General features: G+C 38.3%; 1 protein-coding gene across 1 annotated transcript in view; it reads right to left on the bottom strand.

Annotated features, from left to right (window-relative positions):
* ALMS1 (ALMS1, centrosome and basal body associated protein) overlaps nt 1-19736 on the bottom strand; it is a 220967-nt gene that overhangs the window by 186517 nt on the left and 14714 nt on the right. Inside the window, exon 2 of the mRNA XM_025353758.1 lies at nt 6267-6392. Within this exon, the coding sequence (XP_025209543.1) occupies nt 6267-6392 (126 nt within the window). The remainder of the gene's footprint in view (nt 1-6266; nt 6393-19736) is intronic.

Genomic DNA, 19736 nt, shown 5'->3' with positions numbered 1-19736 from the left:
TTTAAGGGGGGAATTTTTTTTTTTTTTTTTTTTTTTTTTTACTTTTTTTTTTATTATTATTTTTTAAAATTTATTTATTATTATTATACTTTAAGTTGTAGGGTACATGTGCATAACGTGCAGGTTTGTTACATATGTATACTTGTGCCAAGTTGGTGTGCTGCACCCATCAACTCGTCATTTACATCAGGTATAACTCCCAATGCAATCCCTCCCCCCTGCCCCCTCCCCATGATAGGCCCCGGTGTAGCAAAGACTTGGAATCAACCCAAATGTCCATCAGTGACAGATTGGATTAAGAAAATGTGGCACATATACACCATGGAATACTATGCAGCCATAAAAAAGGTTAAGTTTGTGTCCTTTGTAGGGACATGGATGCAGCTGGAAACCATCATTCTTAGCAAACTATCACAAGAACAGAAAACCAAACACCGCATGTTCTCACTCATAGGTGGGAAGTGAACAATGAGATCACTTGGACTCAGGAAGGGGAAATAGAAATTTCTAAAACTACCAGTAAGTCTAACAAAACGTGTAAGATTGGCACACTGAAGACAGCAAAACATTGATGAAGACATTAAAGAGAAATAATAAACTAAAAGAACTGTCATGTTTATGGATTAGAAAATTCAATATTATTAAGATGTCAAAATTCTCTTTAAATTGATTTATAGACTCAATGAAATCTTAATAAAAAATTCCAGCAGGCTTTAAAATATAAATTGGGCAAGCTAATTCTAAAATTTATATAGAAATTCCAAGATCTAAAATAAACAATTCTTAAAAAGAGGAACGAAAACTCACACAACCTGATTTTAAGACAGTATAGTTACTAAGAGTGTAATATTGGCATGAGGATATATATGTAAATCAATGGAATAGTGTGCAGAAATAGACCCACATATATAAGGTCAATTAATTTTTTTACAAAGATATCAAGAAATCCACTGGAAAAAATATAGCAAATGGTGCTGGAATAACAATTACATATTTGTATGTAAGAAAATACAGCTTGAATGCTTCCTTCACACCATATACAAAAACCAACTCAAAATGGATCTTAGACATAAATGTAAAACCTAAAACTATAAAACTTCTGAAAAAGCAGTTCTCAGTTGGGAGAGATTTTGACACACGTCTCCCTTCAACTATGGAACATTTGGCAATGTCAGAAAACATTCTGGATGGTTACAACTTGGGGGACTATTACTGGTATCTAGTGGGAAGAGGCCAGGAATGCTGTTAAACATCTTAGGATACACAGGACAGCCCCCTACAAGAATTATGCAACCCAAAATGTCAATAGTGCCAAGGCTGAGAAACCCTGGTCTAGAAGAAAACATAGAAGAAAAGTCTCACTGACATAGGATTAGGTCAAGATTTCTCAGATAGTACACAAGACGTACAAACTACAAAAGGAAAAAAAAATTCAATAAACAAGTTTCATCAAAATTAAAACTTCTGTCTTTCAAAGACAGGAGAATACAAAAACATGCCACAGACTGTCTTTGCAAAAGAAATAACTGATAAAGGAGTTGCATCTGGAGCTATAAAGAACCCCCAAAGCTCAAAAAATGAAACAAACCAGCCATAAAAAATCAGGAAGAGATTTTAACAGATCTCTCACTGAAGAAGAAACATGGGGGTGCAAATAAGCACACAAAAAGATGATAAATATCATTAGTCATTAGAGAAATGCATGTTAAAATCACAGTGAAACACCATAATACACCTTCTAGAGTGTCTAAAATTAAAAAAAGAAAGAAGAAAAAACTGATGATACCAACAGCTGCCAAGAATGCAGGGCAAGCAGAACTCTCATATACTACTGGGATACAAAATGGTACAGCCACTTTGGAAAAACAGTTCGGTACTTTCTTATAGAGTTAAACATATAATTGCCTTATCACTCAACAAACCCATTCCTAGGGGTTGTTTTTGTTTTTTGTTTTTGAGATACAGTCTCATTCTGTCACCCAGAACGGAGTGCACTGGCACCATCTTGACTCACTGCAACCTCTGCCTCCCGGGTTCAAGTGATTCTCCTGCCTCAGCCTCCCGAGTAGCTGGGATTACAGACATGTGCTACCACACCTGGCTAACTTTTATATTTTTAGTAGAGACGGAGTTTCTACTACACCATATTGGCCAGGCTGGTCTCAAATTCCTGATCTCAATTGATCCACCCACCTCAGCCTCCCAAAGTGCTGGGATTACAGGCGCGAGCCACCGCGTCTGGCCATTCCTAGGTATTTGCCAAGAGAAATAAGGCAATATGTCCACTGAAAAACCTATACACAAACAGAATACTACTCAGTAATAAAAATTAAAGTGGACAAATTATTGATACATGCAACAACATGGATAAATCTCAAAAGCTAAGCCAAGTGAAAGAAGTCAGATTCAAAAGTCTATACACTATATTATTCTGAAAAGGTAAAACTAAAGAGAAAGAAATTGGATAAGTAGTTGCAGCGACTAGGAATTGGGGAAGTGACTGACTACAAAGGGACACACAGGAACTTTTTGTGAAGTTCCTTTTTGTGAAGGCAATGTTGTCTATCTCAAATGTGGTGGTGGCTGCATGATAGTATACGTATGTCAAAGCTCACTTGACAAACTGTACACCTAAAACAGTAAATTTTGATATATTTAACTTATACCCCCAATAAACCTGACTTTTTAAAAATGAGGATAGGATATTTAATGTATAGACAACTCTTAAAAATTTCACTGTAACAGGGAGCAAAATATTGACCGAAGCAGTAGCTGGAAGGGAACAGAGGACGAGACATTTGTAGTAAGGTAGCTGGTGATGACAAGGTCTAGACTGTGATCATGGAATGAGTAACTACGTACAGGTAGCAGAAGACTGGAAGGAGATATGGAAGTAAAGATTGCTGGAGGTTAGATGAAGTATCTGAGAACTTCAGGCACTGAATGGGAAATGTATGTTGAAGTGAAAGAAACCAATAAAAGAGACGAAGACAATGTAGCAAGAGCCAGTTTTCCATGAATAAATAAAGGTAACTCAGATGACAGTAACAAAGATGAACAACAATAGTACAAGAAGGAGAAAAGAAGGAAGTAAACTAGAAAGCGGCAAAATATTCCAGCTATTCTGAGGAACCCAGGCATAAAGGATGAAATGAAATGCTGTAGGGTCCATCACGGTTCGTATTTTATGAAACAGGAAAAAAAGGAAGACATCAATTTTTGGACTGTGCTCCACCAAAAATATGCCCTCAGAGAATATTATTTAGAAATACATCCCGTTATGTTTCCTAGGGCTGCTGTAACAAAGTGACACAAACTAGGTGGCTTAAAACAAGAGAAATTTATTATCTCACAGTTCTGGAGGCCAGAAGTCTGAAATCAAGGTGTTGGCAGGGTCATGCTCCCTCTGAAGCCCCTAGGGGAAGGTCCTTCCTTGCTACTTCTACCTTCTGGAAGCCCCAGGCATTCCCTGGATGTGGCAGCAAAATTCCAATTTCTGCCTCCATCTTCACACGGCCATCTTATCTTTGTATGTTTTTCTCCTCACATGGTGCTTTCCTCTTTCATAAGGACACCAGGCAGATTGGATTAAGAGCAAACCCTACTCCAGTGTGATCTTAAATAATTACACCTGCAATCACCAATAAGGTCACATTCTGAGGTAGGGATTAGGACTTCAACATATAATTTGGGAGGGCACAATTCAACCCAAAACAACCCTCTTCCATTTAATGGCCCCAGGTACTATGCTTTTTATGCTCAGGGATTATCTTAACTACTTTCCCTCAGTGATAGTGTATCTCCCTTCCTCTATATCTCGCATCTAACATATAATCACTGCAATTTAAAGAAAATTGAAAGTAACAGAAGAAATCTGATACTCAAGTTATTAATCAACCTTAGATATTTAACCATTATTAGTAACACTACATTTTTCCTCCAATAACTCTATATGAGCTTTTTTCCTATCTGCTCATGACTGTTCCATTTCTTCAAAGTTTATAACTATGTTCTAGAAAAGTGCTTCTCAAAGTGTAGTCCAAAAATCCCTGAGGGTCACTGATACCCTTTCAGGGACTGAATGGCAGCCTCCTTTCCCTAACTCCTTTTTCATCTATGTAAGGCCAGACTGTCTTCATATACTTCAACCAAAACAATACATCCCGACAAACGAAATGCAGAGCAGACTGAGAATCCAGCTATGATAGGTAATGTATGTATCAAATTGACTGGATCATGGAATGTCCAGATACATGGTTAAACATAATTTTGGATATGTCTGTGAGGGGTGTGTCTGGTTTTTTATGTTTTTTTTTTTGAGACCGAGTCTCGCTCTGTCACCCAGGCTGGAGTGCAGTGGCACAATCTCAGCTCACTGCAACCTCCACCTCCTGGGTTCAAGCGATTCTCTTGCCTCAGCCTCCCAAGTAGCTGAGATTACAGGTGTGTACCACCACGCCTGGCTAATTTTTGTATTTTTAGTAAAGACAGGGTTTCACTATGTTGGCCAGGCTGGTCTTGAACTCCCGACCTCAGGTGATCCACCCACCTCAGCCTCCCAAAGTGCTGGGATTACAGGCATTAGCTACTGTTCCTGGCCTGTGAAGTGTGTATGAATGAGATTAACAGTTGTTTTTTTTTTGTTTTTTTGAGATGGAGTCTCACTCTGTCGCCCAGGCTGGAGTGTAGTGCCCGGATCTTGGCTAACTGCAAGTTCCACCTCCCGGGTTTACACCATTCTCCTGCCTCAGCTTCCCGTGTAGCTGGGACTATAGGCGCCCGCCACCTCGCCCAGCTAGTTTTTTTGTATTTTTTAGTAGAGACGGGGTTTCACCGTGTTAGCCAGGATGGTCTCGATCTCCTGACCTCGTGATCCGCCTGTCGCGGCCTCCCAAAGGGCTGGGATTACAGGCTTGAGCCACTGTGCCCGGCCTGAGATTAACATTTGAACCTGGAAACTAAGTAAAGCAGGTTACCCTCTCCAATGTGGGAAGGCCTGATCCAGTATCTTGAAGGCCTAAATAGAACAAAAGGCTGAGCAAGAGAGAATGTGCTCTCTCTGCCTGATGGTCTTCCAGCTGGAGGGTATTCTACCTTCAGATTCAGATCAAAACTTACACCACTGGCTTTCCTCGTTCTCAAGCCTTTAGACTTGAATTGGAACTATACCACCAGCCCTCCTGGGGCTCCAGCTTGCAGATCTTGGGACCTCTCAGTCTTCATGATCACATAAGCCAATTCCTTATAATAAATATCAATAAAGATATATATATAGACAGATGTAAATAGATAGATAGATGTATCTATCTCCATCCTATTGGTTCTGTTTCTCTGGAGAACCCTGAGTAACACACCAACTGAGTTCTAGTAAGCCAGAATTTAAACAATGCTATTCTTCCAACTAATTTTTTTGTTTTGGAAAATAGTCATTTTTTACTTTAAAATATACTACTTTTGGTAATATGTAATAGGTTTGTTCTTTCAAAATAAATTTTAAAATAAATATTTTTAAATGTTTTAATTTCTTGTATGCTAAATATCTATATAGATAATCCACATAAACAAAAGCTCTTAAGAATACTTGTGAAGAATATAAAGAGTCCTGAGGCCACGCACAGTGGCTCATGCCTGTAATCTCAATAGCTTTAGGAGGCCAAGGCGAGAGGATCGCTTGAGGCCAGGAATGCAAGACCAGCCCAGTAAACATAGAGAGACCCCATCTCTATAAAAAAATTTTTAAATAAAAATAAAAATAAAAGTCCTGAGATCTGCCTTCAAAAAAAGTGAACTGCTCTTCTACATATACATAAAGTTTACAACAATCTATTAGAAAAATAGAATATTTGGCTGAGAGTGGTAGCTCACTTCTGTAATCCTAGCACTTTGGGAGGCCAAGGTGAAGGATCATTTGAGGCCAAGAGCTCAAGACCAGCCTAGGCAACAAAGTGAGACTCCATCTATAAAAAATGTAAAAAAAAATAATTAGGTGAGTTTGATGGTATATGTCTGTAACTAAAGAGGCTGAGGCAGGAGGATCACTTGATCCCAGAAGTTGGAGGGTGCAGTAAGTTATGATCATGCCACTGCATTCCAGCCTGGGTGACAGAGTGAGACCCTGTCTTAAAAAAAAAAAAAAGACAGAAAAGAAAACAAAACAGAATATTAATGAATATTAATTTATTTCTTTCCATTCTTCATAGCTAAATCAGAATTTCTTGTGCTGCTTATCAAAAAAATTAAAAGTTAGCCAGTTACAGAAGACATACCTGATCATCCCCAGAACCCTGCTGAGCTGTTGTTTCCAAACAGACCACATTAGTATCAGAAATTTGTGTTCTACTATTGCCTTGATATAATATCTGTTGCCATACATGACAGGTCAATGGAACAATCTGAAAATCAAAAGCAGACTTAAATAGAGTAATAACACAATCACTATGATTATACAACAAAAATAAACTAATATTTAGGCCATATTTCCCAGTTCATAAAGCCCTTTCACATATATGACATTTTGATTTCACAACCATTATACAAGCTATTATCCTTACTTAAAAATAAGGAAACAGGGACTTAAGGTTACTCAGTTAGGACACAATATACTTTGCATAAACCACAGCAGCTCCTTAACCTCCTTTACCCACAGAGGTAAAAGAAGCAAACAGAAACAAGCAAGTTGTCTATTTTTAAATCTTACTGGTTGAGACAGTTAAAACTCAACCCCAATAATAGGGATTGAAATCAACTCATAGCACAGGAAGTGGGAACAAAAGTCAGGATCATTTTGTGAAGTAAGGGTTTGGAGCAGCACTCTCCTACTAGTGAAAGAAGGCAATAAAAGTTGTGACCATAGCCTAAAGCTGAAGGAACACAAATGGACAGATTACAGGCAATAAAACAAAAATGACCTGGTCAAGCCACCCACTGGTTCAGGGATTGGTTCTTGAGATTTTTCCCAATATCCCTGAAGAATAAGAACCCAGAGTTTCCAATATAAGATTTCCTTCTAAAGAAGCAGCCATAAGGGACAAAGCAGAAACAACCACAAAAGCGCGCAGGTAGAGAAGAATGCACACAAAGAGAAAACAAAATAACCCTCTTACTAAAAATTAGATTAAAAACTATACTTCCAAAGGACTTTAAAATAGTATCTCAGATCCTCCAAGAGATAAAGAAAGATACAAGGTGCGCAGTGGCTTACACTGTAATCCCAGTACTTTGGGAGGCCGAGGCAGGAGGATCACCTGAGATCAGGAGGAGTTCCAGACCAGCCTGGCCAACACGGCAAAACCCCATCTCTACTAAAAGTACAAAAATTAGCCAGGCGTGATGGCATGCACCTGTAAAAGGGAAAATTAAAACATTCACAGATAAACAAAAGCTGAGAGAGTTCATTACCACTAGACCTCACCTGGAAGAAATGCTAATGGCAGTCCTTCAAGTTGAAATTAAAGGATGCTAGATAGTAACTTTAATCATAGGAAAATATAAAGTTCTCTGGTAAAAGTAAATATATGGGCAAATATAAAAACATACTATTTTAATTCTGGTGAGTAACTCCACCTTAATTTTTTTATAGGATTTAAAAGACAAAACATAAAAATTAACTATAAATCTACATGCTATGATTTGAGTATCTGTCCCCTCTAAAACTCATGTTAAAACTTAATCCACAACATGGCAGTATTGAGGGGTGGAACCTTTCAGAGGTGATTGGGTCATGAGGGATCTGGGCTCTCATGAACGAATTAATCATGAGGGCAGATTTGAACGGCTCAATGACTTGATGGATTAATGGATTAATGGCTTATCATGAGAGTGGACTGGTAGCTTTATACGAAGAGAAAGACAGACCTGAGCTAGCATGGCCAACCCCCTCACCATGTGCCCTGCACCACCTCAGGATTCTGCAGAGTCCTCACCAGCAAGAAGGCCCTCATCAGGCCCTCACCCTTGACCTTGGATTTCTCAGCCTCCATAACTTTTTAAAATAAACTACCCAGTTTCAAGTATTGTTATAAGCAAGAGAAAACAAACTAAGAAAGTATGTTAATGATTAAACAATATATAAACATGTTACTTGTGACACCAGTAAAATGTTGTTAACAGGGTACTAATACTTTGGCCGGGTACAAGCTCATGCCTGTAATCCAGCACTTTGGGAGGCAAGGCAAGTAGATCACTTGAGGTCAGGAGTTTGAGACCAGCCTGGCCAACAATGGCGAAACCCCATCTCTGCTAAAAACGTAAACATTAGTCAGGCATGGTGGCCTGACTACTTGGAACTCTACAAGTCCCAGCTACTTGGAAGACTAAGGCAGCAGAATCACTTGAACCTGGGAGGTGGAGGTTGGGGGGCAAAGCTATAAAGGACTAGAGTTTTTATATGTGATTGAAGTGAAGTTGTTACTAGTTTAAACAGGTTGTTATCCTCCTAAGTTTTATGATATTCTCATGGTAACGACAAAGAAAATAGCTATAGAATATACACAAAAGGAAATAAGAGAATCAAAATATATCCCTACCAAAAAAAATTGACTAAACACAAAGAAAGGTAGAAGGGGAGGAAATGAAAAACAAGCTATGAAAGGACAAAGAAATTACCAAAAAAAAAAAAAAATCCACAGGATTAAAAAACAGGACCCAACTATATGCTGCCCTTTAAAAGACACTTTGGAACTAAAGACACACACAGCCTCTAAGTAAAAAGATTCAAAAAGATATTCCATGCAAATGGTAACCAAAAGAGAGCAGTGGTGGCTACACTAATATCAGACAAAATAAATTTTTAAAGAAAACTGATACTATAGACAAAGAAGAACATTATGGGGTCAATGCACAAATAAGATAGAGTAATTATATATGTATCAAACATTGGAGCTTCTAAATACTTAGAGCAAACTTGATAAAATTGAAGGGAGCTCTCCAAAAACAGTGACAGACTTCAATAACCAACTTTCCATGATGGATAGAACAATGAGATCAATAAGGAAAGAAAAGACCTGAACAGCACTACAGACCAATTGGACCTAACATACATATACAGAACATTCCACCCAACAACAGCACAATATACATTCTTCTCAAGTGCACATGAAATATTCCCCAGGATATGCCACATGTTAGGCCACAAAGTATTAGGTATCTTTTCTGATCACAACAGAATGAAACTAGAAGGTAGCTGCAGAAAGAAAAGTGGAAAATCAAGAAATTTGTAGAAATTAAACAACAAACTCTTAAAAAGACAACGGGTCAAGGAAGAAGTAACAAAGGAAGTAAGAAAATAAATTACGACAAAAATGAAAGCACAAAATACCAAAGCTTATGGAATGTAGCAAAAGTAGGACTAAGAAGGTAATCTACAGTTGTAAATGTCTATATTAAAAAAAAAAAATTCATGTCAACAATCTAACATTACACCTTGAAGAACTAGAAAAAGAAACTAAACCCAAAGTGATTAGAAGGAAAAAAATAAAAAAGATTAGAGCAGAGATAAAGAAAAGAGAATAGAAAAACAGTAGGAAAAAATCAAGAAAACCAATAGTTATTTGAAAATATCAACAAAACTGACAAACCTTTAGCTAGACTGACTAAGAAAAAGAAATGCCTCAAATAACTAAAATCAGAAATGAAAGAGGTGACGACATGACAACCAATGCCATAGAAATAAAAAGGATTATAGGAGAATACTATGAACAACTGTACTCCAACTAATTGGACAGCCTAGAAGAAACAGATCAATTCCTAGAAACATACAGCCTACCAAGACTGAGTAACATGAAAAAATAAGAAAATCTCAACAGACCAGTAACAAGGAAATTGAATCAATAATCCAAAACCTCCCAACAAAGAAAAGCCCATGGCCGCGCACAGTGGCTCACACCTGTAATCCAGTACTTTGGAAGGCCAAGGCAGGAGAAACGCTTGAGCTCAGGAGTTAGAAACCAGCCTGGGCAACATGGTGAGATCCCGTCTCTGCTAAAGATACAAAGAAAATAGCTGGACATGGTGGTGCTTGCCTGTGGTACCAGCTACTTAGGAGGCTGAGGTGGGAGGATTGCTTGAGCCTGGAGGGCAGAGGTTGCAGTGAGCTAAGATTGCAACACTGCACTCCAGCCTGGGTGACAAAGAAAGACCCTGTCTCCAAAAAAAAAAAAAAAAAGCCCAGGACAAGAAAGCTAGCTTCACTGGAGAATTCTACCATACATTTAAAGAAGAATTAACACCAATCCTCCTGAAACAATCCCAAAAAATTGCAGAGGAGGGAACACTTCTGAATCATTCTATGAGGCCAGCATTACCCTAATACCAAAGTCAGACAAAGACATTGGAAGACTATAAACCAATATCCCTGATGAATATTGATGTAAAAATCCTCAACAAAATAGCACCAATAAGAATTCAGCATACATTAAAAGGATTACACACTATGACCAAGTAGAATTCTTGGAATACAAGGATGGTTCAACATACAAAAATTGATCAACGTAATACACCACATTAACGGAAGGACAAAACCACATGATCATTTCAAATGAAACAGAAATAGCACTTCACAAAATTCAACACCCTTTCATTATTTAAAAAAAAAAAAAAGTCAACAGACTACAAACAGAAGAAAACTACCTCAACATAATAAAAGCTATATGTCCCACAGCTCATATCATACTCAATGGTGAAAAACCGAAAACTTTCCCTCTAAGATCAGAAACAAGACAAAGATGCTTGCGCTCACCCTTCTACTCAACACAGTATTGGAAATCCTACTAAAGCAATTAGGCAAGAAAAAGAAATATAAATTGAAAGGAAAAAAGTCCTATATACTGAAAACCCCCCACAAGACTCCAAAATCGACACTGTTAGAATAAACAGGCCGGGCACAGTGGCTCACGCCTGTAATTCCAGCACTTTGGGAGGCCAAAGTGGGTGGATCACTTGAGGTCAGGAGTTTGAGACCACCCTGACCAACAATGGCGAAACCCCATCTCTGCTAAAATACAAACATTAGCCAGGTGTGGCAGCGCACCTGTAGTCCTGGGCAGAAGAATCACCTGAACCCAGGAGGTGGAGGTTGCAGTGAGCAGGGATCGAGCCACCGCACTCCAGCCTGGGCAACAGAGTGAGACTCTGTCTCAAAAAAAAAAAAAAAAAAGAATAAACCCAGTAAAGTCGCAGGATACAAACTCAATATATGAAAATCAGTTGCACTTCTGTACACAAATAACTACTTATATGAAAAAGAAATCAAGAAAACCATCCCACTTATGATAGCACCAAAAAACAAAATAAAAAGACTGAGAAATAAATGTAACCAAGAAGGCAACAGATCTATCCACTGAAAACTGCAAAACTAATGAAAGAAATTAAGGACACAAATAAACAGAGATATTCCATGTTTATGGACTGAAATAATTAATAATGTTAAAATGTATGTACTAGCCAAAGCAACACAAAGTCAATGCAATCCTTATGAAAATTCCAATGGCATTTTTCACAAAAATAGAAAAAAAAATCTAAAATTCATGTAGAACCACAAAAGACTCTAAAGAGCCAAAGTAATTCTGTAAGACAAAAACAAAGTTGGAGGAAGTACACTTCCTGGTTTCAAATTATATTACAAAGTTATAGTAACCCAAACAGTGTGGTACTGGAATAAAAAACAGACATGTAAACCAGTGGAACAGAATAGAGAGAGAAAAATAAACCCAAGCATATATGATTCGCTAATTTCTGACAAGGGCACCAAGAAGACACAATAGGGAATAGAAGGTCTCTTCAAATAATGGTGCTGAGAAAATTAAATTTCCACATGCAAAAGAATGAAACTGGACCTTTACCTTACACCATCAGCAAAAATCAACTCAAAGTTGGTTAAAGAACTCAACATGAAGACTTAAAACCATAAAACTCCCAGAAGAAAATATATGGGAAAAGCTCCTTGACATTTGTCTTGGCAATGTTTTTTTTTTTTTTTTGGATATCACAACAAAAGCTCAGGCTACTAAAGCAAAAATAGGTAAATGGAACTAAATCAAGCTAAAGAGTTTCAAATCTAAGTAAACAACAAAATGAAAAGACAGTCTACTACAGATGAGGAGAAAATATCTGCAAACCATATAATATCTGATAAGGAGTCAATTTCCACAACATATAAAGAACTCGTGCAACTCAGTAGAAGAAAAACAAATGACCTAATTTTAGAATGGGCAAAGGACCTGAATAAACATTTCTCCAAAACAGAAAAAAAAGAAAAGAAAAATGGCCAACCAGTATAGGAAAAGATGCTCAACATTACTATCATCAGGGAAATGCAAATTAAAACCATAATGAAATATCATCTCACACTTGTTAGAATGGCTATTATTTAAAAAACAAAAAGATTCAAGAGATAAGTGTTGGCAAGGGTATGGAAAAAAGAGAACCCTTGTACACGGTTGGTGGCAATGTAAACCAGTGCAGCAATTGCGGAAAACAGTGTAAAGTTTTCTAAAGTAATTAAAAATAGAATTACCATTGGGCATGCTGGCTCACGCCTTTAATCCCAACACTCTGGGAGGCCAACATGGGCAGATCACTTGAGGTCAGGAGTTTGAGACCAGCTTGGCCAACATGGCGAAACCCCGCCTCTATTAAAAATACAAAACTGTAACCCCTGCTACTCAGGAGGCTGAGACACAAGAATCACTTGAATTCGGGAGGCGGAGGTTGCAGTGAGTTGAGAACGCACCACTGCACTCCAGCCTGAGCAACAGAGCGAGATTCTGTCTTAAAAAAAAAAAAGAAAGAAAGAAAGAAAAGTACTACTGTATGACCTAGCAATTCCATTTCTGGGAAAAACCTAAAGAAAATGAAACCACTACCTCATACAGATACCTGCACTCCCGTGTTCACTGCGCATTATCACAATAGCTATGAACACAACTAAAGTATCCTTTGATGAATACACTATGAGATACACACACATACACTCACACTCACACACATACACACACACACATACACACGGGGAGGGGAAGGGGAAAGGGGAGGAATATTATTCAACCTTAAAAAGGAAGGTGATCTTGCCATTTGTCACATGAATAAACCTGGAAGATAGAAAAATACTGCATGATCTCACTTATACATGAAATCTATTTTTTAAAGTCAAGTACAAAGAAGTAGAAGTGAGGAACAGGGGAAGAAATGGGGAGATGTAGGTCAGAGGATTCAAAGTTGCAGGTATGATGGACAAGCAAGTTTAGCAATTCAATGTAAAATATAAGCACTCTAGTTAATAATATTGTATTATATTTAGGATTCTTGCTAAAAGGAATTTAGATGCTCTTGCAACCAAAAAAAGGGCAGCAACTATGTGAAATAATGAATATGTTAACTTGCTTGACTATGGCAACCATTTCACTAAGTATATGTATATCAAAACATCATGTTGTATAAATATATACGATAAAGGAAAAAATAAACTAGAAATCAGTAACAGAAAAATAGCTGGAAAATCCCAACATACTTAAGAGATTAAACAACGTATTTCTAAATAGCATGTGAGTCAAAGAACTCTCAAAAGAAATTTTAAAATATTTTAACTAAATAAAAGTAAGAATACAACTTAGCAAAATTCATGATGCAGCAAAAGCAGTGCTTACTGGGAAATTTATAAGACTGAATGTATATATTAGGGAAAAAATCTGAAATCGATTATCAAAGCTTCCAACTTAGGAAACTAGAAAAAGAAGAATAAATCATACCTAAAGTGAGGAGAAGAAAATAAAAAAAAAGTAGAGCAGAAATCAATGAAATTGAGAACAGCAAACAAAGAGAAAATCAGTGAAAGCTTAAATGCTGGTTCTTTTGAAAAGATCAGTAAAATCAATAAACCTCTAGCCAGGCTAATAAAACAAGATAAAGGATGCAAATTATAAACATCAAAAATGAGGCCAGGCATGGTGGCTCACTCCTGTAATCCCAGCACTTTGGGAGGCCAGGGTGGGCAGATCACTTGAAGCCAGGAGTTCGAGACCAGCCTGGACAATGTGGTGAAACCCTAAATCTACTAAAAATGCAAAAATTAGCTGGTCATAGTGGCACACACCTGTAATCCCAGCTACTGAGGTGGATGAGGCACAAGAATCACTTGAACCCAGGAAGCAGAGGTTGCAGTGAGGGAGACTACACCACTGCACTCCAGCCTGGGTGACACAGCAAGTCTGTCTCAAAAAAAAAAAAAAGAAAGAAAGAGAGGATATCACAACAGATCCCATGGACATTAAAAGGATAATAAAGGAACACTATAAACAACTCTATGCCCACAAATTTGATAGCCAAGATAAAATAAATGATTTCTTAAAAGAGACAATCTGGGCCAGGCGCAGTGGCTCACGCCTGTAATCCCAGCACTTTGGGAGGCCGAGACGGGCGGATCACGAGGTCAGGAGATTGAGACCATCCTGGCTAACACAGTGAAACCCCATCTCTACTAAAAATAGAAAAAATTAGCCGGGTGCGGTAGCGGGCGCCTATAGTCCCAGCTACTCAGTAGGCTGAGGCAGGAGAATGGTGTGAACCGGGGAGGCAGAGCTTGCAGTGAGCTGAGATTGCGCCACTGCACTCCAGCCTGGGCAACAGAGCGAGACTCTGTCTCAATAAAAAAATAAATAAATAAATAAATAAAAAGAAAAGAGACAATCTGTCAAATCTGACACAAAAAAACAGACAAAATGAATAGGCCTATATCTATTAAAAACACTGACTCATGAATTAATAGCCTTCTAAAACACAAAGCAGCAAACCCAGACAGGTTCACTGGTAATGTTACAAAACCCTGAAGGAGGAAATTGTACCAGTTCTCTAAAATCTCTCAGAAGACAGACTCAGAGAGAATACTTCTTAATCATTCTATGAGGTCTGTATTACCCTACTGCCAATACCAGACAAACACATTACAAAAAAAGAAAGCTACAGACCATTATCTCTCATGAACATCAACGTAAAAATTCTCAGCAAAATATTAGCAAATCAAATTTAACAATGTACAAAAGTATTGTACATCATGACCAAGTGGATTTATCCCACATATGCAAACTTGATTTAACATTCAAAAATCAGTTAAGGCTGGGCACAGTGGCTCCCACCTGTAATTCCAGCACTTTGAGAGGCCAAAGTGAGCAGATCACTTGAGCTCAGGAGTTCGAGACCAGCCTGGGCAATAAAGTGAGACCCCCGTCTCTAAAAAAAATACAAAAATCAGCCTGGTGTGATGGCACATGCCTGTGGTCCCAGTTACTCAGGAGGCTGAAGTAGGAGGATGGCTTGAGCCTTGGAGGCAGAGGTTGCAATGAACCAAGATCGCACCACTGCACTTTAGCCTGGGTGACAAAGCCAGACCCTGTCTCAAAAAAAAAAAAAAAAAAATCAATTAATATAATCCATCACATTGACAAGCTTCAGAAGAAAAACTACATGATCATATAATAGATGCAGAAAAAACATTTGACAACCTCTTCACAATAAAAATTCTCATTAAAGTAGGAATACAGGAGAATATTCTCAACTTGATATAGAGTACCTATAAAAAATCCTACAACTAATATCATACCTAATGAAACTTGAAGCTTTCCCTCTAAGATCAAGAACAAGGCAAAGATTCCCTCTCTGATATGGTTTGGATATGTGTCCCTTCCAAATCTCATATTGAAATGTAATCCCCAGTGTTGGAGGTGGGATGTGGTACAAGGAGACTGGATCATGGGGGTAGATCCTTCGTGATTAGTTTAACACCATTCCCTTAGTGGTAAGTGAGCTCTCACACTAAGTTCACAGAAGACCTGGTTGTTTAAAAGAGTGGCACCTCCTCCCTTGCTCCCTGGCTTTTGCTCTCACCATGTGAGACGCCTGCCCCCACTTCACCTTCCACCATGATTACAAGCTCACCAGAAGCAGATGCTGGCACCAAGCTTCTCATACTCTGCAGAACCATGAGTCAATTAAACCTCTTTTCATTGTAACTTACCCAGCCTCAGGTATTTCTTTATAGCAACACAATGATGACCTAATACGCCCTCTCACCACTGTCCAATAGTGTATTGGAGGTCACAGCTAATGCAATAAGACAAGAAAAGGAAATAAAAGGTACACAGTTTGGGAAGGAGGAAATAAAACTCTCTGTTTGCAGATGACATCACTGTCAGTCCATATAGAAAATTTAGGCCAGGCACAGTGGCTCACGCCTGTAATCTCAGCACTTCGGGACGCTGAGGAGGGCGGATCACAAGGTCAGGAGTTTGAGACCAGACTGGCCAACATAGTGAAATCCCATCTCTACTAAAAATACAAAAAAAACAAAAAGAAATTACCCAGGTGTGGTGGCAGGCACCTGTAATCCCAGCTACTCAGGAGGCTGAAGCAGGAGAATCACTTGAACCTGGGAGGCGGAGGTTGCAGTAAGCCGAGATCGCATCACTGCAACTCCAGCCCGGGTGACAGTGCGAGACTCCATCTCAAAAAAAAAAAAAAAGAAAATCCAAAAGAACTGACAAAACTTTCCTGGAACTAATAAGTAAAACTAGCAAAATTGCAGAATATAGGTTAATATATAAAAGTCAATCACTTCCTATATACCAGCAATGACGTGGAATTTGAAGTTAAAAGTACAATACCATTTACGTCAACAACCCAAGAAATGAAATATTTAGGTATAAATTTAACTTAATATATGTAAGATCTGTATGAGGAAAACTATAAAACTTGATGAGTGAAATCAAAGAACTAAATAAATGAGAAGGTATTTCAACTTCATGAAATACTCAATATTGTCAAGATGTCAGTTCTTCCCAACTTGATCTATTAAAGATCAATGCAATCCCAATCAAAATCCCAGAAATATTTAATACACATCAATGAATTCAATCTAAAGTTTATATGGAGAGGCAAAAGACTCCAAATTGGAGGACTGACACTACCCAACTTCAAGACTTACCATAAAGCTACAGTAATAAAGACAGCGTGTATCAGCGAAATAGAGACACACTGATCAATAAAACAGAATTGAAAGCCCAGAAATAGACCCATATAAATGTATTCAATTGATTTTTTGATTAAAAAAATAAACAAAAGGCAATACAATGGAGAAAGTCTTCTCAATAAATGGTGCTGGAACAACTGGACATTTACATGCAAAACAATGAACTCAGACACAGACCTGACATCCTTCACACAAAAAAATTAACTCAATTCAAAGTGCAAAAGTATAAAAAGACCTAAATGCAAAGTGCAAAAGTATAAAACTCCTACAAGATAACATAGGAGAAAATCTAGATGTCCTTGGGTTTGGTGATGGCTTTTTGGATATAATACTAAAGGCATATAATCTATGAAAGAAATAATTGATAAGCTGGACTTAATTAAAAACTTATTCTGCTTTGTGAAAAACACTGTCAAAAGAATAAAAAGACAAGCTATAGACACCTCTCTGATTCAGGACGTTAACAGTGAGGGAGACTATGGGGAGGGGCAGGGCACAGATGAGAACTCTCTGTATTGCCCAGTCAATGTGGCTGTGAACCTAAAACTGCTCTAAAAGATAAAGTCTGTTTAAAAGCAAAACCGCACGCCTGTAATCCCAGCACTCTGGGAGGCCGAGGCAGGTGGATCACCTGAGGTCAGGAGTTCGAGACCAGCCTAACATGGTAAAACCCCATCTCTACTAAATACAAGAAAAAAAAAAATTAGCTGAGCATGGTGGCACATGCCTGTATTCCCAGCTACTTAGGAGGCTGAGGCAGGAGAATCACTTGAATCCATGAGGCAGAGGTTGCAGTGAGCCAAGATAATGCCACTGCACTCCAGCCTGGGCAACAAGAGTGAAATACCATCTTAAAAAACAAACAAAAAAAAAAACAAAAAAACCAGAGGTCTGGTGAAGCATATAAAGAGCTTTGAAGTAATCTAATCATTCCCATCCCCATCTCTCTCTCTCTCTCTCTCTCTCTCTCTCTCTCTCTCACACACACACACACACACACACACACACAAAAGCTGAACAAACTAAAAAATCAAAACTCTTCTTATATCCATCAGAGAACTGAGATGAAGGACAAACTATTGTTTCAAAAGTTGGAGAGAGATATACACAGAGAATCACAACTTACCAGAGCAGAAACACAAGAACAGAAACCATTGTGGGAACTAACTAGTACTAGGGAAGAAAAAACTAGTATAATTGACAAATTGCTGGAGGTGCAATGCAGACTTTGAGAATCAAAAGCTGCAGGGAAACCAGTCTTACGAAGGGCCTCCATACTTCTGTAAGTTTTATCTCCACAACCCCTAGCATGTTACCACAGTTAAGATGACAGAAAAATACCTACTCCCCAGTTAGGGGGAGGGGGTTGGGGGATACCCATTTTGAATATTCCCAGAGTAGTTTGTTCTTCTTAGAAAACTTGCCCTCAAACTGTTTTACTAGAGCCTAACTAACTAGAGTTTTACAGACTAACTGACCTTAGGGAAAGGAAATACCCAGCTTCAGCCCACTGTAACTTTTGAGGAAGCGGAAGGGAAATAACCAACTCAAGCCCACTGGATCCTTCAACATGGGAGCAGAGAAATAACCAACTCCAGCCCCTTCTAGCCTTCCTGTCTCACCTGTGAGTGGGGGATGAGAAACATTGATGAAGGTCACGGCCCAGAGGAAAGACTGAGACCTAATCACTGGACTAGAGAACACTTCCCCTCACCCCAAAACTTTATCACTGTATCAGTAGGGCTCCTGATAGTAACAGAGGAATGTAACTGAAAGAACACCACATCCCAGATCTTACCTAAGAAGAAATCCTTAGGGAAACCCAAAGCCAACGGGAGATAAAAATCAAGGTCACCAGGGGAAATTTTAGTCTCTGAAACCTATAGTATGGCAAACAGTAAATACAATACAACCTCTAATGAGATAAATAAAGACCTATTTACCTCAGTTCCTTTCACATCCAAGTACATCATGTTTGGTTTTCAACCAAAAATTACAAAGCATACTAAAAGACAAAAGCACAGTTTGGAAGAGACTGAGCAAGCATTACAACCAGACTCAGATATGGCAGATGTTGGAATTTAAGTTTGGGAAGATTAAAACGTTCTGGAGATGGACTGTAGTGATGGTTACACAACAATGTGAATGTACTTAATGCCACTTAAAAAATGGTTAAATGGTCAATTTTATGTTATGTGTATTTTACCACAGTAAAAAAGAAAAAAAAATCAAGGGGGAAGAAACAAGTAAGCTATTAAACCATGAAAAGACTTGGAGGAATTTTAAATGCACATTGCTTAAGTGGCAGAAGTCATTCTGAAAAAGCTACACACTGTAAGGTTCTAATTATATAACATTGCAAAGACAAAACTACAAAAACAGCAAAAACATCAGTGGTTGCCAGGATTTCAGAAATAAGGAAGGAACGATGAACAGGTAAAATTCAGGAGATTTTTAGGACAGTGAAATCATTCCATATGACACCACATGTTCCACCATAACAGTGGAAACATGTCATTATTCATTTAAAACCCAAAGAATGTACAAAACGGAGTAAACCATAATACAAACTATGAATTTTAATAATAATGTATTGGCCAGGTGCAGTGGCTCAAGCCTGTAATCCTAGAACTTTGGGAGGCCAAGGCAGGCAAACCACTTGAGGTCAGAAGTTCGAGCCAGCCTGACCAACATGGTGAAACCTCATCTCTACTGAAAATAC

Source organism: Theropithecus gelada, chromosome 13 (assembly GCF_003255815.1).
Source record: "Theropithecus gelada isolate Dixy chromosome 13, Tgel_1.0, whole genome shotgun sequence".
NCBI classification, from domain to species: Eukaryota; Metazoa; Chordata; class Mammalia; order Primates; family Cercopithecidae; genus Theropithecus; species Theropithecus gelada.
This window is presented reverse-complemented; position numbering and strand designations above follow the sequence as displayed.